A 27,727-nucleotide genomic window follows, 5' to 3' on the forward strand; every position below is an offset into this window, starting at 1 on the left:
TTCATCCTTTAGTTCCTTTGGGTCATGCCCCTAGGTTTTACCCTCAATTTATCCACAGGTCATATCAAAATCCATAATTTTGGCCACCAAAACTGCCCTCGACTTATACGTGAAGTCAACTTATAGTTGAATATATACAGTATTTTCAGTTCAGCTGTTTTACTACCTCTGTGAGGGAAACCTGTTCAATCATTGTGGGTGACTAGGGACTCTGCTGATAATTGTCCAAGACAATCTGCTATTCCACTGGAAGATAAACAGTATGAACATTCTTTTAATGCTTGATGAGCAACTCTGCAGCGTTTTGAGATTTTTTTGGCTCCAAGAGTGTGTCCAAGAGCCTAACGTAGTAAGTTCAGTGTCCACAAGAACAAATATTCAATTACAACAGTGGTGTTTTTGTAACAACCTTAATCATCCATGCCCAGACTGATACAGAGCATTACATTCAAAGTTTGTCATGCTTTATTAGCTGAGAGTACCCCAGCCTTAATCTAATCACCTGTTCCTGAGGTAGAACAATATTGAATAATGAACAATATTGTTTATTTATTCCAATATTTTTCTCCTGCCCTTTTATCATAGGATTGCAGGGTGCCAAAGATCTTTCTGATTCCTAGTATTTACATGAGATTTTTAAGGAATCAGGATGGTTCTGCATTTTCCCCACCTTGATAATGTATGGAAACATATATACAGGTAGCCGTGTTAGGATATAAAGTACAATAACATCCAAAATACATTGGATAAAATACAGTGCACAAAATACATTATGCAAGATTTGAAGCTGCACTGGCTTCTTCATCAGGCAAAGAGGACCAACATCATCCTGTTTTCTCCTTTTTTTCTTCTGTATAATTTTTAACACCTTTGCATGATGAAGAAGCCAGTGGAGCTTTGAAAGCTTGCATCTTGTATTTTGTGCATTTTTGCTGATCAAATAAAGGTATCACTGTTTTGTGGATTTTTGGATGTTATTGTTTTTTGATAATGTATGTGATTGTGAACATCCTACCTGGTTATTAAAAAGCAGTTTGACAGTATAGTTTCAACTTTTTGTAGTTTGTTTGTGATGGTTAAAGCTTGGAGATGAGTAGCATCTTTCACCAACTGGATGTGACCAGGTATCTTATCCTACCATTAGGGATATACTACATGCTTTGTATGCAACGCTTGAAAATATTTGCAGCTGGCATTAGAGATAAGAGAGTGTGTAAGAGTGATAATCTGATTCCTGAACTCAGCTAGGCGATCTCATGCAAACAGTTTTCCTCAATCACTATGCAGTAATTATTTAGTCTGGATTCTTCCCATCTGTTTTGACTTAGTGGCACCATTGCAATATTTCTGTTTCTGAAGCCTTTTTTTGCTTAATATATGTTTGCTTAGTGGCTGTAGTGTATTTGTTTTGTATTGCTTTACATGTAGGAGTATTTTCTCTGGTTCTTGCAAACAAAATATATTTGTACCTAAAGAAAGAATATAGAGAGCCACATGGTGTAGTGGTTTGAACATGGGACTAGCACTCTTGAGATTGGGGTTTAATTCCCCACTCAGCCATGGAAACCTGCTGAGTGACCTTGGGTGAAAGATACCCTCTCAACCCCAGAAAAACCCTGTGATCTTGGTCTTAGCATTGCCATAAGTCAGAAATGACCAGAAGGCACACAACAATAACAACAAGAAGATACTGGGGCAGGGCTGTGGATATCAAGGCAAGTCAGTCTTATGTGCCTGTCTTGGGAGAAAGGCGCCATAGAAATAAAGTAAATAAATAATTCCAGTTCTCTCCAGTTTATATAGTCAAGTAAATGAGTCTGGGGCATTGCTGAGAAAAATAAACCAGCCACATGCCCAGTACACTAGGGCCATTAATATTGAATGTTAGGTGACAGGGTTTTCCCTCTCATTTAACCTTTTTTTTTCCCCTTTCCAAGACTGTTCATTTTTCTCACACATCCTTGACTCCCAAGTGAATGCACTACAGATGGTAGGACTGTTTGAGGAGGGCAGAAACTGTACCACTGCTCTCGGAATGACCGCTCCCAATGATAAATCATAATCCTTACACCATTGGTGTTACAAATGCATCCCTTCACCGTCTCCTTTTTAATTAGTTGCTTGCTTGGTTTATCCAGTCCTGCCTCTCACATTCACATTCAGTTCTTCATTAGTTAAAGTTAAAACTAGTCTGGGTGGATAGGTTCAATATAAATCAGAATTTATGTTTTTAGAATGTAGATGGTTAAACTGCTGGTGATCTTTATAAAGGTGTGCAATAAGTAAAAGTGAACTGACCATCTGCAGCCACCCTGTGGTATTCAGTTTGAAGGCCTTAACTTTCTAGGCTCCCTATGACTTTCTTCTCTATGGGATTTTAAGCAGTTTCTTCAGTGTTACACTATTACTCCCTTATGAACTGTTCAGTTTTAGAAATATTTTGAATATATTCTGAGTTGTGGCACAATACATCTTGGAAAGCTGACTTCTGAATAAATAATACAGTTCTAATGTTTTTATGTGGTTTCTTCCAAAGAGAACCATGCTTTTACTACTTGATATCATCACTGTATCAGAATAATTAAATTTATTTTACTACTTACTCTTTAAAGCTTGTTGATATATTTTTTTAATTAAATCAGTTCATTTCTTTGAGATTTCTGTGAGGTGGAATTTTAACAATCTGGGAAAGAAAATAAAACCAAAACATATGATGGCAGACAACAACTGCCATTTACAGGTATATTGCCTCTGAACATAGAAGACCAACTTAAACCATTAGCACAGATGGGTGTAAAATTCAGAGACATAACTGTGTTAGTCTGGAATATCAGTATAAAAAGGGATCTTGTAGCTCCTTTGAGATTAACTGAGTGGAAAAGTTGTAGCATAAGCTTTTATAGACTTGGGGCCCAAACAGACAGGCCAAAATAAAACTGCTTTGGATCATTTTGGAGGTATGCTGTTTAAATGACACACGCATCTTAAGAGGTCAGAAGCTGTGCCAAAGCTGCGTTCTAGTCCTTAGGACTGGAGCGCTGCTTTGGCACGGCTTCTGGCCTCATAGGACTCATGCAGCATTTAAACATCATACCTCCAGAGTGACTCGAAGCAGCTTTATTTTGACTTGTCTGTTTGGGTCCTTGGTCTACTTTCTCAGATGCATGAAGTGAACAGGTGGTCAGGAAGGACCTTTAGAATTAGACTGTACAAATAACCACAGGAGTGCAAAACTTGTGGGTACGATGATGAGATGACAAGGTTAATTTTAATGATGGTTATTGGGGGACAAAGACAGGTGGAAAGATGTTACTTAAAGCCAGGCTGGGTGCATGAATATATAAATGGTGGAGAGAGTTTCGGCTGGGAACCAGAAAGGAGATATAATAAACTGGCTAAGAGGGGTTTAGTGCATATTCCAGATAGTTTGTTACACATAGGATGTAGACAAGCTGAAGTGTGTCCAGAGGATGGAGATCAAAATGGTGAAGGGTCTGGATGCCATGCCCTATGAGAAGAGATTTATGGAGCTGTGTATGTTTAGCCTGGGGAAGAGAAAGTTAGGAGGTGATATGATAGCCCTGTTTAAACATTTGAAGGAATGTCATATTGAGGATGGAGCAAGCTTGTTTTCTGCTGCTCCAGAGATAGGACATGGATCAATGGATGCAAACTACAGGAAAAGAGATACCACCTCAACATTAGGAAGAACGTCCTGACAGTAAGAGCTGTTTGACAATGGAACCCACTCCCTCAGAGAGTGGTGGAGTCTCCTTCTTTGGAGGTCTTTAAACAGAGGCTGGATGTCCATCTGTTGGGGGTGCTTTGATTGTGAGTTCTGCATGGCAGGGAGTTGGACTGGATGGCCTTTGTGGTCTCTTCCAACACTATGATTCTATGAATAAAGACTTCAGATACTATATATAATGTGGAACAGTTTGCCAAAGATATCCTGATTTTATTCTCCCATCTTCCTACACAATAAAAAAAGTTCACGTTCTTCCAAATTTGGAAACTTCATGCCTCATACATTTTCATAGTATAAGCATCAGTCACTATTGCCAATTCCCACATCACTGTAGACTAACATAGGACAAAATAGTTTCCTGAATTCCTTTATTTAAAGAGAAAGGCTCTCTGTTTTGTTTTATTTGTGTTGGAATGAAAAGGGAGACTGACTAAGCTTGATTACATACAGAAGGATATTACGGGATATTAAAAGACAACAAACATTTACTGCAGTACTCAGCAATGAGTTAATGAGGCTAGGTTCAGACAAAGATCCAGATCACTTCTTGGCTTCTTTTAATTTTTAAAGGCTGCTTTAAAAAACATGTTCTCTTATAGTGGCATCAAGAACAGATTCCTAGGCAGACATTGAACTAAATCCAGTTTTACTTCTAACCAGTGCAGACCTGCTGAAATACATGTGATTAGTTAGCCCTGACACAAGTCACAGTATTTCAGTGGGTGTCCTTTAGTTGGGACTAAAAGATTTATATTTAATGTTTTGTTCATTATATATTTAGCAAGAATTGTTTTATGTCTTCAAGAAAAAATACAATGAAGCCATGTAGCTGTTTCTATTCCATCATATCAAACATATATTTGGGCAGTGGGAATTTTTATTTAGTGAATTTTCTGAAATCCTCCCTTGCTTAGGGAAAATATAACTAGTACTACATTACTTGATTATTGTGTAATTGGTACTATGAACTTTTTGATTACTTCTTGTGAATATAAAATCGTCTCCACTATAGTTGCCTTCATGTCTATATATTTTCACATAACATATGTTAATGGTGGAATTCTATTTTGCTATTGAACCTTTTCATGGTAAAAGCTGACTCATACTACAGGTTGTAATGTAAATGCTGGGAAGTGAAATTGGCTTTATTAAAGCAGTTGTAGCTCGCTTCTGGGATGCTGCTGGGAAAATCACTATTTTGTGTAAAGCAGTTTCAGAAATAACATTTTATCAAAGAAGAATCGGCAAGTAGAATGTAAAAAGATTCATGTTGGATAACTTATGTTTTCTGAGTACAGTAGTTTATTTTGCTTTAGTAACTAGTCAAATGGGCTTCAACAAATTGACATGCTAGGGTTGCTCGGGGGCAGGGCGTGCACACACCCTGCAACTCTAACATGTCATGGGCATGCTGCAGCTGTGCAGCACCATCCAGATGGTGCACACAGCGATGATGTCAGCAGCACAGCCAAACAGGGCTGCAGAAGTGCACCGCAAAAAAGAGCTGCTTCTGTGTGCTCCTTTCTTGCTGCGCATCTTTGGAGAAGGTGCCAGCCACAGATGCTGGCGAAATGTCAGGAAGAAACTCTTCTAGAACATGGCCACATAGCCTGAAAACCCCACAAAAAACTATGGATGCCGGCCATGAAAGCCTTCGACTCCACTTATCAGAATGACTGCAGAGTCACATTTGCTGCTGGAAATTCAGAGGATGAAAGCAATTATGAAGTAGACTGTACTTTACCTATTTGGCCAATCCTACCCTATCTCTCTGAGAATGGAAAAACAGAAAAGCTTGATTTTTAATTATTATGTATTATATAAAGCAGAAGGGTTACACTTTTACTGGTTTTATTTATATTCTTCCAGGAAGATATTACTTGGATTATCTTAGTGTTTGTAGTGAGTGGGCTAGAAATGAGCAGTTCTGCACAATGATTTATGTTTGCTTACTCTCAAAAATAAATTTAGTCATAGGTATCTTGCAGATGAGGACATACGTAAGGAACAATCTGGCAGCAGAATCTGATCTCTGGGGTTTGTTTCCTTTTCTTAGCTGCCAGTACATTCTAAATAGTATTAGTTGTTAGAAAAACTGAACTTTCGTTTTGTGATGTTGGATTCTATAAAATCTCTTTTAAGGAATTACTTTAGACAGTGTCAAGAAGAGATGATCATTGAAGTTTATAAAGCAGAAGAACATCTAAGTCTTCATTGACATTTTATCTAACATAAGTATATTTTCTGTTAAACATTAAACATTTGGGTTAGCTGATGCCTGAATACAGGCAGCATCTCCCTAAAACTGAATCCTTTAAAAATCAGTGTGTTGTTGTTGTCATTTCCAACTTACGGCGACCCTAAAGCGAACCTATAAAAGGGTTTTCTTGGCAACATTTGTTCAGATGAGGTTTTCCATTGCCTTCCCCTGAGGCTGAGAGCATGTGACTTGCCCAGGTTTCTTGGCCAAGGTAGGAATCGAACCCTGGTCTCTTAACACTCAAAGCACTGTGCCTCTCTCTCTCTCTCTCTCGCTCTCGCTCTAGTATATAATTTAAAATATTTAGATGCTGTGCAACTGACAATGCCCCATGAGTAGTTTACAGATTTAAGAATACAGTAAATCAATAAAATAGAAAAGTGTGCAGTAAATCAGCCAAAGTAGTCTCAAAATGTTATTGCAATACAAATTAGACAGCAAGACCAAAGTTAAAACTCAAAATCAAAGACTGCATTCTTTACTGATGTGAAATATCTTAGACTGATGTCTAAATGCTACTGATGAAGATGACTGGAAGATCTCTTGGAAGGGCATTCCATAGATGGAAGGTCATTACTGAGAATGCTGGTTTCAGTAGTAGATGTTTAGTCATAATAGATGCATATAGACAGTTATAACATGAACAGTGGAATGAAAAATGGAGAGTGTGTGTCAGAAATGGCTGCATTGATAATTGAGAGAGTGTGTAAATTATCTGTAAGCATATGTGAAAACCAGGAGATAGTATTTTTAAAATTACAAAGGTTTGTTCAACCCTTCCCTAGCATGTGGAACAAAAGAGAAGATTGGGTGAAGACTGCTTAAAGCAGGAGTGAGAACCACAATGGTGACAGTCCTGTTGCCTGCATGTATCCAACTGGCCAGGATTAGACTGGCAACAGTTTCTCAGAGGACTTTTTTGCCTGTTGCACCAACTGAGGAATGACCTGCCAGAAGAGATACAACAGCTGAAAACTCCAACTGAATAAAAGATTAACACATATCTCTTCTGGCAGGTCTACCCAGTCAATTTTAAATCATGATTTTTTAAATATGTACATGAAATCTTATGTCGATTTTAATGATTTTATAGTGTTGTATTTTAACTCTGGGTTTTTGTGTTTTGTATTTTAACATGCTGTACCCCACGTTGAGCCTTGAAAAGAGGTGTGAAAGAAATAAAATGTATTGTTGTTATTGTTGTTATTATTATTATTATTATTATTAGGTTCTTAAGTTAAAATATGCATCCCAAAATATTGGTGAATCCAGCCCATTTGGGACTTTAAAAGGCAGAATGACCATCTCATTTGTAAACCTGCTTCAGTCTTATAGCGCTGTTGAATATAGCCCCTAGGCTATGCTAATAGTCCAGTCAATTGTTTTACTGTAGTAGCTGCTTGTAGACAATCGTCAAGAACAACAACTGTACAAGGAATTATTATACAATTATTCTACAAGCTTAGTAGGAACGAGGGTGCAGACAGACAGTTACTAGGTTATTGTTGTTAGCTCCCGTCAAGTTGACCTCAACTCATGGTGACCTTATGTTTGAAACATCCCTAAGCCCCCTTCTTAGGTTTTGTAGATTCAGGCCCGTGGACTCTGATTTAATCTATCCATCTAGCCTGTGGTCTTCTTCTCTTTCTGTACTGTCTTCTACCTTTCATAGTGTTATTATCTTTTCCAGCGAGTCATGCATTTTCATGATGTAGCAAAATATGACAGCCTTAATTTAATCATCTTGGCTTCTAGGCAGAGTTCAGGCTGGATCTGTTCAAGGACCCATTTGTTTGCCTTTTTAGCTGTCCATGGTATTCTCAGCACTCTTCTCCAGCTCTACATCTCAAATGCATTGATTTTCTTCTTACCTGTTTTCTTCAGTGTCCAGCTCTCACATCCATACATGGTGATGGGAAATACAGTGGATTGGATGATTCTAACTTTAGTGCTCAGTTGCATATCATTACTCTTTAGGATCTTGTCTAGTTCTTATATAACTGATAAGCTGATAAAAGTTGCACCCAATGCAATAGCTGCTAAGTAAACCTCCATGTGAGCCATTTTAATCATCCTCACACTGAAGGAAATTTGGGAAGGAGCATACAAGCCATCAGGCTTTTTCATAATCTCATATAAAATACCCTCTCAGAAGCAAAATACGTATTGGAATGGTATCTCTAAATTCGTTTCTTCCTTCTGTGGGTTCTTTTGCATAACAATGCCTAGAAATATGGAGTACAGCACTATAGCTTGTAAGATATGAAATACTATATCTTTAGTTGCTGATATAAAGTATTAAACTAATGTTACTAATATATTTTAATATTCCAGTACTCATCATTTCTAAGCGAGTGATTTAAAAGGCTGAAAATGGTGAAGGGCAGTACAGTAATTGACATTCTATACTCTTATAATGTACCCAGGTAATGGCTTTTTCTCTCTTACAGATTACTAGTATGGTTTCAAGGAGAAGCATGCTTTTATATATGAAATAGTTCTTGTAAACACTCATAAATTATAAAAGTATTCATAGTGCTCCATTTTTGGACTGGGAGAAGAAATAAATTTCCTTTTGTTTTTGCATTTAGATCAGTGTTTTACATTTATGAATGTTTCTATGTTCATTCATCTCCACCTTGCTGAAATAATGCTATAAAACTTGGTTTACATGCCTACATTAATTAAGTTGTTAATTTTGTAAATATTCTAGCTACAATTTCTCTGCTGTGAGTCCTTCCAGATGTTTTGCACTACAACTCCAATCACTATGATCTTCAGCCATGCTGGCTGGGGCTGGAGTTTTAATTTAGGACATTTGGAGAGACTCTCAGTAAGGAAGGCTGTTCCAGCAACTGCCCAATTATCTATGAAGAAGTATACTTTAGGGTCAATTGTTTACCACCATAACAGTTGTGTCCTAAATTAAAATTTGATGCAGAGATTATTGAGTGGGATTCTTCTCATATGATTGGGCTTCCCTGGTTCCTGCCCCCTTCCAGTAGGGCTTTCCTGCCTTATTCTCCCTGCCATAGCCAGCTGAATTCTTCCAAGTTCTACTTAAGAAATTAAAGTGGCTTTGGGATTGTAGTATGGAATTGCACAGTGAAAATAGTTCCATAGGGTTTGTAGAAGTGCCTTACTGGTCACAAAAGAGATATATGGATCTGAGTCAGTGCTTTTTAATTAATGTTTGTTCTTGTAATGGTAGAGAATAATTAATTACATGAGTCATTAGATAGGTAGAGAGATGCATTCATCATGACATAATTTTAGGACTTCCATATTTGTAGGCAGAACTAGGGGGCAATGATTGAGTTGATCTGTCTTTAAAAAAAACTTTGCTAAGGAGTCCTAACAAGGACTGAGGCCACAATATGTAAGTAGAAGTGCAAGATTACAACTTTATAAAACCCCATGTTTCCACACGTACATCATTTACATCATGAATGAGCTGAATGTATATCTCAATCTTCAAATCTAGCTGTAAGGCATGTGAGAAGTGCAGAATGCACATGTACCAGTGCCACAGTTGTAGTCCATTTTCTTAAAGAAGGACACTGATAGCACTCTCAGTAAGTCTTTACTGGTGGCTCAAAAGCATTAAAGTTACAGAGTCCAATTAGTACAGAAACTCAAGGTACCAGCCTGACCTTGACTCCTACCCTCCCTCTTTGTAAATAGTGAGAGCAGCTGCGAAGAGGCAGATAACTGTCTGCACTCAAATTGCCTGACTCCTCCTTCTGTTTTTTTTCTTTCTGCACCTGGAAAAATCTCTCCCTAATAAATCTATAGACTAGGTATTATAACACAGCAAACATTCAGCAACAGAAGAAGTGATAAAGTTACTGTAAGTACTCGTACACGATGGGTTTGAGAACATATGTACATGTTTCTAGCTTTTGCTGTTCCTCAGGCCAGTCTTGACACGACTTACTAGTCCCTTCCACCTATTGATGTAAGTCCATTTCTCCAATTGCTACCAGTGATAAATCCTACAGATATTTATCTTTTCCAGACATTACAAGGTTTAATTTAAATGTTGTTATGCATGCTTAGTTATGGTAGGCACATGCAGTGGGACCTCAGTATCTGTGGACTTGCCATCTGTGGATCTGAGTATCCGTGAATGGCAAGCCCATGATGTCAGCACATTCACATGGCTGCACCAACACTAGGGACAATGGGACCTCACCTGAAGTCCTGTTGTCCCTAATGGCAGTGTGGCTGTGTACACATGCCTCCATTGGGGACAATGCAGGCTTGAGTATCTGTGGATTTTGGTATCCACCGTGGGTCTGGAAGAGATTCCTGTGGATACCAAGGTCCCAGTGTAGTAATTTTAAAAAACATTCCCCATAGAGAAAACTTGGAAATGATATTTCATTGCATTCTGCTTGATGTCTTCAGCTAAAGTTACTGTCAACTAGGCAAGTTCTCCCAATTTTTGTGTGCCATTTTGTATCATTACCACCTGCCTCCTCATTTTAAAATTGTCTTCTCAACCTTACAAATGCCAGGAAAGCATGTTTTCTCACAAACTTTGTTGCTTCTAGCCAATGGCTACCACAATGCATAAATAAAATACAGAAAATTGAAAGTAAAAAAAGTAACTATTTAATAACAGCAACAGTGCTTCCCCTACTGGTTAAAACAAAATAAATTTTCTCCAGTGTTAAAGTCTGTTATTAACAAAATATTTACAACTCAGAATATTAAGTATCACAAGTATCAAAGCAATAAAGTGAAACCCCAGCTGTACTCTTCTTTGGCCTGTCCCACAGTCATTAATTTTATTGTTACATGGTCACTTCCCCCTATGGTACCAACTTCTTTGACTCCAGTAACCCCTCTTCTTTCCTGTTGATTAGGATCATGTTTAGGATTTTGAAATCCGTCTTCTCTCTTGAAATTGAAAACTATCTGTAAGGCACATCAAGAATTTATTGGAGAGCCTATGCTTAGGAGAGTTAGTCTCCTGGCAGATATCAAGATAATTGAAGTTCCCCATGACTTGCTTCTTGGAGATTTCTGAGATTTGTTTCTGAAAAGCACTTGGTTTGGTAGCCTGTAGTAAACTCCTACCACAATAATGTTTTTAATTTTTTTCTTCATTTATCTTTACCCAGATGCTCTTAACTGTCTAGTCTGATCAATCATGTGGATTTCTGTACAAGTTAATTTATCTTTGACATATAATGCTACTGTCTCTGCTTTTCTTTTTGTGTTCTTTTTGAAAAGATTGTATTCTTCAGTTGTTATAATCCAGTCGTGGGAGTCATTCCACCAAGTTTCTGTCACACCTATAAAGTCATATTTACCTTCTTACACTAGAACTTCAAGCTCGTCTTGTTTGTTTCCCAACCTGTGTGCATTGGTATATAGATATGTAAAGCCTTGTTTGTTCACATTTTTATTTTACTGTGAGTTTTACTTTGGCTCATTCTCTCCCTCAGCTTCTCCTGTACAATTCACATCTTTTTGTTAAGCACTTGTTTTTGGATATATGTTTGAGCTATCATCTTCAGTTCCCCAAAGATGTAGTTTAAAGCCCTCTTGATCAGTTTTGCCATGCTTTTGTTAAAGATATTCTTCCCAATCTTCATGAGGTGCAGCCTATTGGTAACCAGTAGTCCTTCACTTAAAAAATGAAGACCATGGTCCCAGAAGGCAAACCTATCGCACCAACACCATATGCATAGTCAGTCATGCACTTGCAGTATCTTTCTGTTCCTGAGTTGTCCTCTATCTTTCACTGGTAAAAACTGACAAAAACACCACCTGTGTTTCTAAACCCTTCACCTTCCTTCCCAAAGTTTCATAGTCCAAGGTAATCTGGTCAGTGTGTTCTTTGAAGTATCATTGGTGCCCACATGAAAAAGGGTAAAGGGGTACTTATGTGTTCTTGATGACCTTCAGCAAGTTGTCAGTAACATCCTAAATGTGGACACCAAGGAGACAACACACTTCCCAATTCATCTTGTCTGGCTGGCACATGGATCCCTCTATAGCCTTGAGCAGTGAGTCCCACCTACCACCAACACATTTCTTTTCTTCTTGATGCAGTTAGTAGCTGACACTTTCCTTGGCTTGCAGTGTCTCTCGTTGATGGTCTTCTGTTTGGGCATGTTTACCACCATTATCTTCCTAGTGTTTGCATAGCTGGAGCAGTTCTGAATCCCATGTGTATGGTCTGCTCTTGACTGTGACTGTCATTCAGGGTACTTCTTCAATGATTCTTCAAATCCACTTCATTTTCTTTAGCAGTTTCTTCCTGTTGATTTGGTAAAATCAATTCCCCTTGTTCTATCCAGGAAATTTTCATGTTCTCTGATGTACTGAAGAGTGTCAGTAATGTTGCTGAAGTGTGCTAACCTTCTCTTCCAAGGGAGTGACCAGTTTGTAGATGACTACAGATCCTTCTGTCTCCATGCCTGTGGTTAATATTTCTCCCCTTTTTAGATTGTAGTAAGTCTTTAGAATATAACTGCCTGTTCCTCAAGATGTGCACTGCAGGTTCAAAAAGCTTGGTGACACACGTAATCTAGAATACACAGTGAATTCAGCAAAGGCTGCTGGGAACGATATGCAGATGAGCTGTTCTTCCTCCCAGTGCTCCTTGTTGGCTGTCTCAAGATGCTTGCTTTTGGATAAAGCTTTCTTTCCCATAACCACAAATATAGAATATTTGATCAGCCAGTTATTAGTGATCCTTTCAGACAGATTCACAGTCTGTGAATGTAAAACTTTAAAAATTTCAATAGGGGAGGAGCATTTAGGGCTTAACAGTATTTCTCCTTATAAGAGTATCATGACAGTTAAATAATATGTGCAAGTTGATACATGTTACACTTTGAAATAAAGATGTGTTTTCTCTGAGTAGATATGGTTTAGCCTATCAGTTGGTCTATAATGATTCGGTGTCTGTGTAAGGTATTCAAAATAGGAATGTATTACCTGCTACTTTTATCCTATGCATTATGTGCAGCTGAGTCAGAGACCATTTCCTCTGTTATCTCAAGTACTGGTATCCTTGAGCAGAAGAAGCTCAAGGAGGAGGTAAAAACTCAGTACTGAACAAAATTCTGCCCTTGCCAAAATTGACATTCTCCTCTCAAAGCATTATCTTTTTACAGAACCTCTGAAACAGGATAGGCCTGACTGTGTTATTCACTGGGCACTAATTCTAAAGGAGTAGACCATACTGTTTCACATCTTTTGATAGTTTTCAGTGAAGCTATCAAAGATGGAACCATTATGCCACATATCACAATTATGAGTACAATACTCTGAAAAACTTTTTACTGTATCTTCAGATTTGATGAAGTCTACCTGTTATCTGCCCAAAGGGGCATAAAATCAATGAAAAATACACATGCTTGTCAAAAGAGTAATCCAGCATCTCTAATAATTTTTGCTAGCTCTAATAATTGAATGTTTAACCATTTTTCTTGCAAAGTCCCCAGAATTAAAATATTAACTGGCAATTTATCAAATGTTAGTCTGTAAGTCAATCTCTTGCTGTTGAAATGGTAATTATTTTCTGTTTATTTAATAATAATAACAACAACAACAACAACAATTTTTATCCCGCCGCTCTGCACATCGCAATCAGGGCGGCTTACAGCATTAAAATACACAATCCATACCCCACATTCCTAACCACTTTAAAATACCGTTAAACAATTGCAATATAAAACATAATTTAAAACAATATAATAACAGTAGATACAGCAAAAGGTCAGCTCCAACAATTAGATATTCTTTTTAGTGACTGGGTATCTATTCGGGAAAGGCCTGCCAGAAGAGCTCCGTCTTAACAGCTTTTTTGAAGCTGTTTAAGGTGGTTATATGATGGATCTTATCCAGCAGGCCGTTCCATAATCTGGGAGCAGTTGAGATGTTCTTCATATCTGTTTTGCAAGAAGATTTCTTGGCAGTATCACTGAGTGTTGTAATACATGAAATAAAAATGGACTGGTCACTACTGAGTGGGTCATTATGTTTTTTGGGGGTTTTATTTTTCTGATCAGTCTGTCATTTCAGTGCTGTTTTCCATGAAATGTAGGAATCTCAAAGCTATAGTGTAGTGGAGTGTTGCTTACTGACAAAAAGATAAAGTATGGCCAAGCTGCATGCAATGTAAGGATTACTTCTTTGTGATATTTAGGAATGAATCTTGAATGTAGTTGCATGTAATTTTTGGTGTGTCTCCCTAGATATAATAATATTGTTTTATGATTATGCTTTTTAGCTTTTCGGCTTGTTGAAAGACCAATACCAATTGAAGAAGATACTTTGTTTATCTTGTCTGTACAGTTGCATGCTTTTCCGTGGTCATTACAGTTTTCTTCAGCTTTATCTCAGGAGCTTCTACATTTTAATGTCATCAGTTTTGTTTAAAGGGCTCTGCTTAAAAGCTTTCATAAATACATGGATGATCATTTTGAGGTCACCAGTTTCCCAGTATGCCATAATACACACCATAGGTCATTTGTCACATTCATGGAAGACTGGAATAATACTTGACATTGTCTCCAGAGGACTTTCCTAGTCACTTTCTCTGTCTGTAACAACATGGTTCTTCATAAGTCAGACTACACCAAGAAACTGATCCCAGTAAGCCCACGTTTGTGCTGTTCCCCCTCCTCCATTAACCTTTTGAGAACTTTTGGAAATTATGTTTTACAGTCTGCCCGACCCAACTGCGAGCTTGCCATCTGTGGATCTGAGCATCCGTGGATGCCCCACCCGATTCACTCCAGTGGCAGGACATGCACATGGCCGCACCCCCATTAAAACCAACAGGACTTGAGATCCTGCAGTTTTTGGCATCTGTGGGGGGGGGGAGGTGGTCCAGAATGGAACCCCCTCGGATATGAAGAGCGGACTGTATTTTAAAACTGTGGTAAGAGCGAGGCTTGGAAAGTTGCTTGTAAGAACAGTTATCATAATAGTATGTTGAAGCCATCCATAAGCAAACAATGGCAGAATGAAATCCAGGATATCATCTTACTATTGCTTAATTAGGGATAGTTTCAGCATAGCTGTTGCCACACTACAAAATTGATACAATTTGAGATGGCTTTAATTGCCATGGCTCAGTGCTATGGAATCCTGGGATTTATTGTTTGTTGTGGCACCATAGTTCTCTAACAAAGGGTGAATACCTCAGAAAACTACAAATCCCAGAATTCCATAGCACTGAGGCATGGCAATTAAAGTGGTGTCAAGTTACATTAATTCTGCATTGTAGACACAGCCTATGTCATTGTATTCATTCTTTTTTAAAAAAAAACACTTGGCATGTCCTGGAGGATACATAAAACTATCAGGCATTGTGCAGAATTTGATTCCTTGAATAGTATCCTCAAATGTATTTATAGTCTTCCTTTCCTCCAAAGAACTCAAAGCTTTTCCCCTTCCAACTTGGTCTTCCCAATTGTGCGAGGTAGGTCAAGCTGAGAAACAGTGGAACTGGAACAAGGTCACTCAGTAATTTTCATGGCTAAGTGAAGGACTGGAATCTGGATCACTAAAGTTTCAGTCTGGCAGTCTAACCATAATACCACACTAGTTTTCAAATGCCTAATTGCATGAAGAACAACCAACTGCCAAAACTAAAAACACACCCCATTTCTCACATTGTGTTTATTTATTTATTGCTTCAGGTAGATTTAACATCCCACAGGGACTTCGCATAATGTGTAGTATTCATTACCAACTCTATAACATTTATTTCCCCAAATTTCCATTTCCTCTAAGGATCAATAAAAATAATAGTATATTATGCTGCTGCAAAACCTTGACTGAAACAAAATCTTGTGTCATAAAACAGGGGCTACCCTGACTTTTTTGTTTTATTCACCAATCTTTTTGGCAAACAATTGCTGTTCAAATAACAAACACAACTGTTTGCACAACAGCTAAAGCCAAACCCTAGTCAAAATAAAGATGTTATGTTACTGAAAATATTAACATTCCGCAGAATGATCATGATGGAATACATGACATAGGAATCAGTGCATCAGACTCATTTGTCTAGTTTAAAACAGTATCAACAATTTGGAGGGGAATCCCTCATAAAAAGAAATGCAGATTGAGCAGTGAAAAAAGCTGCTTGTGTGACAAGATAAGGAAGATGCATTAGGAATTCAGCATGCATTAATAATACATTGACATATGACATTGGTGCTTGACATTCAACGCATGAGAGTACAGGAGTGCTTTTGGGGTTGGAACTCCCCTCACTAGATTCATAGAAATGTTGTATCCTGTGCCTTCACTGTAATGTATTTTGCAGACTTGAAAATAAATTTAACAAATTACCACATTGAATCTTGGTTATCACCTTTGCATGAGAATATAAGGGCCATGTTGGATATTAGACCAAAGAACTACAGTATCAAGTCCAGCATCTGGTTCAGAATTAGTTAGCTCTGGGAAGCCTGCCAGAAGCATGTAAATGCAACTGCAGCCTCTATTTCACAGACCCCAGCAACTCATGAAGCATACTACCTTTGATAATGGAGGTGGCACATGACCATCTTTTCTAATAGCCAGCTCCCATCCTCCATCAGTTTATCCAATCTTCTTTTAAAGCTCTCCAAACTGGCAACCAAAACTGCATCTTGCAGCAAGTAATTTCACTGTGCTGTGTAAAAAAGTACTTCTTTTTACCTGTACAAAACCTCCCACCACTGAGCTTCAATAGATGGCCCTGGATAGAGTTGTGAGAGTAGAGAAGCTTCTCCTTATATATTTTCCCTATACCACACATAAATGTATATTCCTCTAACATGTCTCCACTTAGTTCATCTTTTTTTCTAGGGGCCGGAGGAGATGGCCTGGAAGGAACGATCTTTGGCTTCTCTGGCCGCAATGGCTCTGGGACTGTGACAGCCGGATGGCCCACTTTAGAAATGGGTCACTGCCATGGTCGCAAATGGGCCGCCGGCAGAGGTGCTTTAAATCTGCTCCTTTGGCTGGTGGCTTTGGGCTGCCTTAGACAGCTTTGGAGTGGCTTCTGGCTGCTTCAGGTGCATATGTCATCTAAACACCACACCCCTGAAGCATTTGGAAGCCTCTCTGTTTGGCCCATCTTTGCTTTGGGGGCAGTCTGGTGCCCAGTCATCTGGAGGGGACGGGGGCCCGGGCTTGAATCTTAGAGCCCCTGTTCCCAGGCCCAACTCCTGGAATGGAGCCTTTGGGCTCTGAGACCCAAGCCCTAGCCCTGGCACTGGCTCCCTCCGGCCAATGGGATTTGGCTTTGGGGGTGGTGCCTGGATTTGGAGCCCTGTTTGCTGGAAGGAACCAGCACCAGGGCTTGGCTCTCGGGTCTTGGAGTCCAGAGACTCCATTCTGACAGTTGGGCCACGGGACTGGGGCTCTGAGGCTCAAGCCCCAGCCCTGGCCCCGGGTCCCTCCGGCTGATTGGGCTCCAGCCTCCACCTCCAAACCAAGCCCAGGCAGAGGCCTCATCAGGGGAGGGAGGGGGGAGATAAGAAGGAAGGAAGGGTAAGGAAGGTGGGAATAGGAGAGGGAAAGGAGGAGGGAGGGGGACTCCAGTCCCATTCTCCCTAATGGCGGCATGGCTCTGTGTCTTGGACTTGAGCATGCGTGGATTTTGATATCGGGGGGGGGGGTCTGGAACGGATCCCCCATGGATAGCGAGGGCCCACTGTATCTCCCATGGATAGCGAGGGCCCACTGTAATTACTATGTGTATAAGGTATATATGAAATATAAATGAATTCCATGATTAGGTGTGGATCCCATTATGTATATGCAAATATTGAAAAATTTGAAAAAAAATCTGAAATGCCCAACACTTCTGATCCCAAGCATTTCACATAAAGAAGATTCAATCTGTACTGTTCATCACATATGTTCATTCTCCCTTCCTGGAACTTTTACTCTAGGCTAATTTCTCCCTTGCTGTATTTTTAGCAACAAAGAGAAAGTCAAAGAATTCATTCAGATTCTCTATAGTTTCTTTATCCTTCTTTACAGTCCCTTTAGTTTCATGGTTATCTAAGAGTCCATTTGTGTCCTAGACTGGCTTCTTTCTCTTGATGCCTTTATAGAATTTTGTATTGGTGTCATTGCTTCTTTTAGCAGAATGTGCTTCTAAATTCTTGTTGTTGCTGTTGTTGTTGTTGTTCACATGTACGGAAGTCAAAAAGTTAGTAGCAAAATAAATCCAATTTTATGGTAATGCTTAAAATTTTCAACTTTCTTAAAAATATATTTGCATATTTAAATATGATAGATTTAATATATATTTGTAGGACAAGAAGGGGAGAGATAAATGCTTAATAGCAACATTGCTTTCTGCTACTGACTTGAAACTTCCCCTTAAATTTTATTTATCTCTGCTAGTCTGTGACTTCTTGGGATGAACAAATTGATTGAAGGAATATTTAAGTGAAACTCAATTACCAGCTAAAACAGAAAGTGCAAAAAGTCATTTTTTTCAAAAGAAAGTATAAATAAGGAAAAGTATTTCATTGGCTTTCAGTTCAGTTTTGATAATGTTTCATTTGTAGGGTAAACATGAAAGCAATTAGGAAATAAGCTGCGAAATAAAAGGTTGAATATAATTATAGAGAGAGCTTTCTTTAATGTGTAAGCTGGTTTACTCACCCAGTTGCACAGTGAAGTGGGTCATTCTATTGTTATAGTACACTTTCTTTATAACTCACAATTCAGATATAAATTAACATTTGCATTTTTGTCATTGTTTTTATCTTACAGCACACTTCCGTTGATGGATATACTGAGCCCCATGTCCAGCCCACAAAATCAAGTAGCAGACAAAACATACCTCGTTGCAGAAACTCAGTTACATCTACAAATGAAGACCACCCTCATATTGGGAATTATCGCTTACTAAAAACAATAGGAAAAGGAAATTTTGCTAAAGTAAAGCTGGCTAGACATGTTCTAACTGGTAGAGAGGTAAGCATTTTATTTGCTTTGTTTGGTAACAATAGCCTGTGTTACCTTGTTCTCTCTTGCCTATCTGCAGTGAACATGATTCTCCTGCAACAAATGTGACAGGCTTTACTTAGAGCCAAATGAGCCATTGTGGCAGGTTTGTGTACAGAATTGGGACTCGCATAAGTTTGTCTGAAATGATGGGATTAGTATGGAGACATTTTAAAGTGTAAGATGGGCATGGTGGGGAAAGAGTGAAAAGTTGCTTCATGAAATATTTAGCTGTCTTTCTCCTCTGTGCGTTTAAGATTAGAAGGAATCCCAATTAGGAGAAAGAATGTTAAAAATGATTTCAGGAAGAAAATGAGGGGCAAAGAAAGAGTTCATCTCCCTTCTCTTGTTGATGCACACTGTTCTTTAAATAGTTGTGAACCTCACCAGTTTCTGAGGTTCAGTACAGTTCATGTCACATCCAGTTGTATCTTCTCAAAAAGTGGAATATATTTGGTGGGGTATTTTGATGGCATTCTTTGTCTTGAGATTTTTATCTACAAACTCTGGTTCTGTTTACAGAAATACACATAGGTGAAAATAAAATTATTCTGAAATACTTTATTCCTCACATCCCAGTTGCTGGGATAACAGAGATGACAGAGGGGGCTATAGCAGACACAGAGTAGGCAGAGTGGCAGAAATGTGTGGAAATGGGAGTGTCAGAGAGATCTGAGGGATGAGGGTAGCTTTGAAAGTATGGAAAGTAGGGCTGGCTGAGATCCAGCATTAAAAGTCAGAAGTTGCTGCTCTGCCATGTGGGTCAGTTGCCCTTGATAGAAATTAAGTTTCTCCCCACATTGAATTGAGCTAGAAATAATAATTATAAATTGTGGTACAGTAGATCATAATTAAGACTTCTGTAGTCTGTTCATGTTTAGAGAGATGGTAAGCAGAGTAGTGGTGAACATGAATGGTTAAAAATGAAAGTGTAAACTTCACCAGAAGAAAGGAAAAGGGAATGTATGACTCTTGTTCATGTAGCCTTAAATCATGATTTAGTGCTATATCAAAATGAAGGCAATACCAGTACAAGAAACACACATTACTTGCATTTTTTTTAAAGAAAAGGTAAGCTTTATTTTTGACAATAGTTGCTTTCTTTCCTTTCTGTCCTTAGGTTGCTGTGAAAATAATAGACAAAACACAGTTAAATCCTACCAGCCTACAAAAGGTAAGATATTTTTAAAAATAATTTGGCCCATGTAATTAAAAAAAAGTTATTTTTCCTTTAAGGGATTTTTATTATTATTACAGGAAAACTGAATTGAACTGAAAATAGTTTACATGATGTGTCTGAGTCATTGAGAGATGGTTTACAACTGAGATGTAAGACTGGAGTGGGTGGTGAGTTGCTTGACCTACATTCCAGCATTGGAATATTTTGGAGAATGAGCTCTGTTTCTAGCCCTGTGACACTGCCAGCAAATTTACAGTGAAGTGACCAGAAGTGGTGGGATGACTCACAGGTTTTTTGAAAGAAGTCTGAGACTACTTTAGTCACCTTTAAATTTTGATTTCTTTGATCAGTTAGCTTTCTTTTATAGCTGTATTTACAACTGTAAATGTTTGTAAGGTGCCTTTGAAAAGGCTTTTTACTGAAGTACAAAGCTTTGTCCATGGAGAGAGACACTGAATAACATGTGTCTGAAAACATGATAGAATTTTTTATAATGACATCAATTCTGTTTCTTTAACAGAATTTTAAAACAAACTTTCCTGCCTTTGAAAAATGCTTTGTTTTCCTTCCCATTTGAAGCCATTGTTGAGGAACCTGAGTCCAGTTATCATACAGATGCATATCTCACAATATTGCCTGGGACAGCTTCCACTTGGTAGCTGTTCTAGTTTGTGGGCTGTGCACTTGTTTGATAAATAGTTTACCTCTGTTGGTCTGTCAGCCATTTGATGGCTGTGTGGAGACACTCAATGCAATAAGAGCTAATCTCTGTGTTCAGCTGGTGCATCCAAACAGCTTTCTTCAAGGCGCTGATATGTCTCATGGGCAATTTTAAGCAGAGCCCAAAGCAGCCCTAGTAAAGTTCTATTTCTTTGTTTTTTTATAGCATTTATTTTAAAAAAGGCTCACATAACAATTTATAAACTGTTAATTTGACAGTTTCCTGTTCTTGGGATTACAGTCTAAAAAGATGTGATACACAAGGAAAAGGGGATGGCAGTGGAGATGGGATTAAGTCCAGCACATGCTGGCTGTTGTTCTCTTCCTCAGAGGCCAGAGTCATGGCAGTTGGGAAGGAAGGAGAGCCTTTCCTCAGCTGCTGAAATCAGACCCAAATGATGCGGTGCCTGGCTACACTTCTCTCCCTCTGAGTCCAGGGAAAACACCTTTTCTTAGCTGCTGGAATCAAAAATATTTTTTAAAAAAATTAAAATGTTCAGTGATTATTGGTCCCTGTCTCCTGCCAATATGGCAGAGTTTTCAATTGTTTACCAGGAACAATCACCCAAGAAACTTTCTCATTACTGCATATTAAAAATGAGAACAAGATCTTTTTGTGAAGCTCTTGACCTACAAAATATTGTAGTCATCTTTTTGTTACTATGGAGTGGTACTGCCTAATTGAAGAAGAGTGTGATATATCTTTTAATACTCTTATATGAAATGCTCATTTTACTGTACTGGAAAAAGTATCTTATTTCTGATGTGTTTACTTGTTGTTAAGTTATAGTGCTCTGGTTCCACTTTAACAGCCATGCTCTGGTTCCACTTTAACAGAATCCTGGAATTTGCAGTTTACATAGTGGTATTTAGAATTCTCTGCCACAGAGCTCTAGTGCCTCACGAAGACCAGGATTGAGTGTTGTCATGGCAGTTACTGGTGTTTGGTTCCAGGACCCCACATGGATTCCAAAATCCATGGCTGTTCAAGTCCCATTAAATACAATGGCATAGTAAAAAGGTGTCTGTTACATAAAATGGCAAAATCAAGGTTTGCCTTTGGGAATTTATATATTTTTTGAATACTTTCAAACCATGGATTGTTGAATCCGTAGATAAAGAATTTGTTGATATGGAAGGACTACTGTAAAATGGAATCATATCACAATAATGGTGTAGTGTGAAATAGCCCTTAGTCACCAATTTGAGAAATTGATAGGATCAGTCTTTGTTGAGAACCAGAATTAATTTTAGATGAAGTTCATAATGTTTGGGCAGATTTGTATTGATCATAACTCAAAGCCTGTCGAGACTTTGACCCTCCGAATGTTTGAGAAATTCCAGGCGGCACAGCCAATGGGAAGGATTCTGAATTGTAGTTCAAAACATCCAAAGGACAAAAGCTTTCTCATTCTAGTCTGTAATATTGGATCCAAACTGTTAGTTGTACTTTAGTTCCTTTGAAAGCAATATAAAAAGTTATTCTACATCAGAGATGAGAAAATGTTGTAGATTGGGGGACCACATCTGGTCACATACACCTGTAACCCCTGAAAAATCATTTTTTGTTCCCGAGTATCATCCCCATGGGGGACAGTTTTGCCACAGATTGTGGGGGTCAAAACATGGCAGAATTGCCCTCAGTGCCTCCTAGGGGACATTTTAGGGGAGAAGAGAGCTAAAAGCTCATGGGAACCATACATAGCTCACAGGCCACATCTACCTACATGGTCTAAGTGTTAAACTATTTCTATTCTTGAACTTCACCTTTTGCAGAAATAATTAGGATATGCCTGTATAAAAACCATTGAATTTAGTAGTTTGTTTGTTTTTCAAACAGCTATTCCGAGAAGTGCGAATAATGAAGATATTGAACCATCCTAATATTGGTAGGATTCTTGCATTTTTCTCTGGTTATTCAGGATATTTTTTTTTCTGTTTGTATGTTTTCACTTTTTTATCCCAGTAGTCAGTAATTCTGAGATTGTGAGTAAATTCCTAATTGTACCTTTCTGGTTTTTATTCAGTGGCCGTTTTGGTTTCTTACAAAAACATGGTTTCTTAAGTGAAGGAGTCACAGTTGCTCTTCCAGAAAATAGTTCATTGGAATTTAGTTTATTGTTTATTGTTTATAGTTTATTGGAATTATTGGAATAATGTAACAATAGAGACTATGACATGCATATAGTTCTTTGGTGATTCATAGAACCCACAGAAAACCACCTTTTTGGTTTCCCACTATTTGATGAGGTCATGTTTAGAGCTGAACATACTGTTAGTTGAACAAACAGGTTTAAAGATGCCCTTAAAGCATGCAGGCTCTCATCTTGTCTGACAAGACCCAGTTCAAGCCATTATTCTCTCAAAAGAAGATAAGAATTTCCTCTCCATACAGGAAACAGATTTGCTTATATTCAAACTCCTGATGACAGTTAATCCTATAAATTTTTACTGACTTTAGAAACACTAAAGAGGTGTTAGTCTGTCCCATCCTTTGTTATTAGCTAAGACTCAAATGGGACATGTACAAGAAATGGAAAAAGGAGGAAGCACCAAAGAGGAATTTAGACAAATAGCCAACTCATGTAAGGAGAAAGTCAGAAAAGCTAAAGCACAGAATGAGCACAGGCTTGCTAGACTAAAAACAACAAAAGGGGCTTTTTTGGTTATGTCTGTAGCAGAAGGAAAAACAAGGAAATGATAGGCCCACTGTATGAAGAAAATGGTGAAATGCTAACATGGAACAGAGACAAGGCAGAACACACTTCCTCGGAGAGTGGTGGAGTCTCCCTCCTTGGAAGTCTTTAAACAGAGGCTGGATGGCGATCTGTTGGGTATGCTTTGATTGAGAGTTCCTGCATGGCAGGGAGGTTGGACTGGATGGCCTTTGTGGTCTCTTCCAACTCTATGATTCTATGATTCTACTTAACATCTTCTTTGCCTCCATCTTCTCTGAAAAGGAGAACAGTGCTCAACGTGGGGAAAATGGAGCAGATGATGCAGTAAGGGAAATGCTGCATAGACTAGGAAAACAGGTAGTGCAGACATACCTGGCTACTCTAAACGAGTTCAAATCTCCAGGGTCAGTTGAATTTCATCTTAGAGTATTAAAAGAACTGGCAGAGGTAATCTCCGAACCACTAACAATAATCTTTCAGAATTCAAGGAGGAGAGGTCACAGCAGAGTGGAGGAGGACAAATGTCCCCATCTTCAAAAAGAAAAAGAAAGAGGACCCAAATAATTAATGCCCAGTCAGTCTGATATCAATACCAGGAAAGATTCTAGAGCAGATCATTAATCTGTAACCACTTAATAAGACGGTCTGTAACCACTTAGAAAGAAATGCTGTGATTATTAAAAGTCAGCATAGTTTTCTGAAAAACAAGTCAAGCCAAATTATTATCTCTTTTTTTTTATTGAATTACAAGCTTGATAGATGAAGAGGAGTACTGTGGGTGTAGTGTATCTTGATTTCAGCAAGCTGTTTGACAAGGACCCAATTGGTATCCTTGCAAAAAAGCCAGTAAAATGTGGGCTAGACAATGCAACCATTAGGTGGATTTGTAATTGGTTGATTAACATTGTATTGTATGGACTTTTTATTGTAAGCCGCCTCGATTGTCTTCTGACAGAGAGGCAGGGTAAAAATAAAGTTTTATTGTTTATTTATTATTATTTATTATGAAACTAAATATATTATTGTAAGACATAATATGTCTCTAGCTGTTTTTAGTTTTCTTTGCTTCTTAAATGGTGATTTATTGTACTTTTTTTAATCTTACAGTTAAATTATTTGAAGTTATTGAAACAGAGAAAACCTTATACTTAGTAATGGAGTATGCCAGTGGAGGTGAGTAAATGTTGCCTGAAATGTTTTTAGGCAAAGTTTGCATAATACAGTATCTCAAATCTGATTCACTTTTGGTATTTGCTGCATGAAGCACAGCTCATGGAAAAACAAAGGCAAAGGGCCCTGCTAAACAAGTGGAGACATATATTAGATGGGATAGACTAGTGGTTGTAATGGAAGCCATGAGCTCCTGAATCAGTTCCAACAGATTGTCCTCAGCTTAGATGATGAAGCTAGGGCAGGAGAATCAGCAGCAGCAGCAGCACCCAAGACTGCTGTCTGTGGCTCAGAAAGAGTATGGGATGAATCCCATATTTGGGGATAAAATCATGGTAGGTTACTGCATTTCTGCTTATACACTCCCAGGTCACTTGATCTTTGATGGGGAGAGTCTATGTGTACAAATTTTAGGGAGATTTTCTCTCCCAGTCTCATTCAGACAGGTTTCTGTAATGCAAACCTGATCAGCGATTGATTCCCTGCCTTACCCTGCTGTATGTTGTCCATAGAGTTTGTAGAATTTTATATTGGAGTTTATTTATCTTGTTTTTATGAGATTGTGTAATGGTTTTTAATTAGTCTGTAACCCCGCTTCGATCCAATGGGAGAGGCGGGGAAACACAAATAAAATTTATTATTATTATTATTATTATTGTTATTATTATTATTATTATTACTGTATTATTATTATTATTATCCACAACCACACTCTGCACAGCTGTTTTCCCAATTGCAACCTGATAATTCAGTTTAGTACCAGAGGTATAGCCACCAAACTCAGACTCTCTGATTTGGGAGACAGTTTGAGAAGATCAAATGCCTTGTAGCACCCCCCCCCCCCCCCCCGGCTTTAATGATCTAACTGCTTTCCCTCATCATATCACTCTTTGCCCATGCTGTTAGAATGGCTGATCACTATCTGATCATCTCTGTCTTAAAAACACATTGCTTCCATTAGCAAGTACAGTAATATAGGCTGCTTTATAGTGTGTATGAGAACCAATGTGGTGTAGTGGTTTGCGTACTGGATTATGACTTTGGAGACCAGAGTTTGAATTCCCCACTCAGCCATGAAAACCCACTACCTCAGAGGCAGGCAAAGGTAAAATCTCTCTGAACAAATTTTGCCAAGAAAACCTCATGCTAAATTCAACTTAGAATCACGTCATAAACAATTTGAAAGCACACAATAAAGTATATTGTTGAAACAATGGAATTGAAAAGGCCAAAAACAAAATGTACAGTAAATCTTGATCTATATCTTGAGCTATATCTGCTTAAAAGATAACAAAACAATGCATATAACAAAAGCATTCCAAATCAATATATACAAAAAAATGAAAAATGAGCCATAGTAATAATGGCAAACAGAATAACACAAAATAGCAAATACATCAAATAATATAAACTACATTGAGGCAATTAACACAGAATATTGTCGCCCATCCAAGTCGTCAATCTGCGGACTTGGAAATCTGAGGAGGGGTGACCGCCATTAACAGCAATGGGGCGCCTCTAGAGCAGTTCCAAAAATAGCCCTTCCCCTTGTACAAGGTATTCTAAGAGTAATAGCAGAATAATTAAATGAGTAAGTAATAAATGATATGAAATGCACAAGCACGCAGATGCACATATAAAACAGTGTTGTAGACAGCAGTACAAAAATCTTACTGTGTGAATCCATTCTCAGATCTGCAGTAATGAGATTAACAACAGCCTGATCCTACTCTGCTCCCACCGTTTGGCTCTCACTGAATTTTGCTCTCTGACTTCGTTTCAGTCTTCGTTTCTCTAGTGTTCTGCAGCACAGGGCAGGCACTGGGGAATGATGGTGGATTTTCACGCTTTCTCAAGATTGACCGTGGGTGGGCATGTTTCACACAGAAAATAAATAGGGGCTGCACAGGTAGAGGACATTAAAATATATCGATTTATGAGAGACAAGAAAGAAAGCCTTACTGACACCCTCTCCTATGGCTTCTGTATTTGACTTCTGAGCTTCAGAGGTATTTTGATCATGCCCAGGCACCAGGCAGTGTCAGTAGTTTGCCAGCCAGCAACTGGGAACCCAGAAGATTAAGAAAAGTACTGTACTTGGGAAGAAAAAGAAATGAGTTTTACTTATTTTTCTCCTAAAAACCCTAGAACATTTCTTCTAATTGTACCATTGATGCTGAAGTCTAGTTGCAATATAAAGATTGTCCTCCCAAGTGACAAATGGGTGTTACTTGTAAGACCATATTTATAAACAGACGCTTGGTCTCTTGTGATGAATTTAAACGTGTGTTTTCACCTCCCGGGAAAACTTTAGATAGAAATGTCCCAACCACCAGCAGATAGCACTTTAACAAATATTTATATTTTTGTAAAAGTAGGATAAATTATTTCAGAAAAATCAGGCTAGTTAAAAAATCTTGTAGCCTAGTACTTTATGTGGGCATGCTTGCAAGGCTGGGACATGTGACTTTCTCAATAAAATTAGTAATGAATTCTTCTCTAGTCTAAGAGAGGAATACTGTATATACTTGTGTATAAGAACTATTACTGTCATGTTTTATTGACCGTTTATGGAAGTATTTTAGGTTGTAATCCCAGCTTGATCCAACTGGGAGAGGCAGGAAATATAAATAAACTATTTTTTAAATTATTATTATAAGTCGAGGGCAGGTTTGGGGGGTAAAATCATGGATTTTGACATGACCCATGGATGTCGAGGGTCAAACTCAGGAGCACATCACAAAGTATCACAAAGGATCTAAATGGGGGGGGGGGGACACCACTTTGCTCCCTCCTTATCCCTCTATGGTCCTCTCCCAAGGGTCACAGTCTGGACATGCAAAATGTGGACACAAACCTCAAATTTCCTTCCCTTCCCCACAACCTTCCCCATGGCTGATGGCTTGCAAAAAGGGGGACACAGACCACAGCTTTCCCAGGGCTCCTGTTGTTGTTGTTGTTGTTGTTATTATTATTATTAT

At 38.4% G+C, this 27,727-nt stretch overlaps 1 protein-coding gene across 1 annotated transcript in view; it reads left to right on the forward strand.

Moving 5' to 3' along the window:
- MARK1 (microtubule affinity regulating kinase 1) overlaps positions 1-27,727 on the forward strand; it is a 96,673-nt gene that overhangs the window by 25,608 nt on the left and 43,338 nt on the right. The window contains exons 2-5 of the mRNA XM_042452223.1: positions 18,765-18,968; positions 20,119-20,172; positions 22,739-22,787; positions 24,684-24,749. Coding sequence (XP_042308157.1) covers positions 18,765-18,968; positions 20,119-20,172; positions 22,739-22,787; positions 24,684-24,749 — 373 coding nt within the window. The remainder of the gene's footprint in view (positions 1-18,764; positions 18,969-20,118; positions 20,173-22,738; positions 22,788-24,683; positions 24,750-27,727) is intronic.

The sequence above is a fragment of the Sceloporus undulatus genome, chromosome 1, assembly GCF_019175285.1.
Source record: "Sceloporus undulatus isolate JIND9_A2432 ecotype Alabama chromosome 1, SceUnd_v1.1, whole genome shotgun sequence".
Lineage (NCBI taxonomy): Eukaryota > Metazoa > Chordata > Lepidosauria > Squamata > Phrynosomatidae > Sceloporus > Sceloporus undulatus.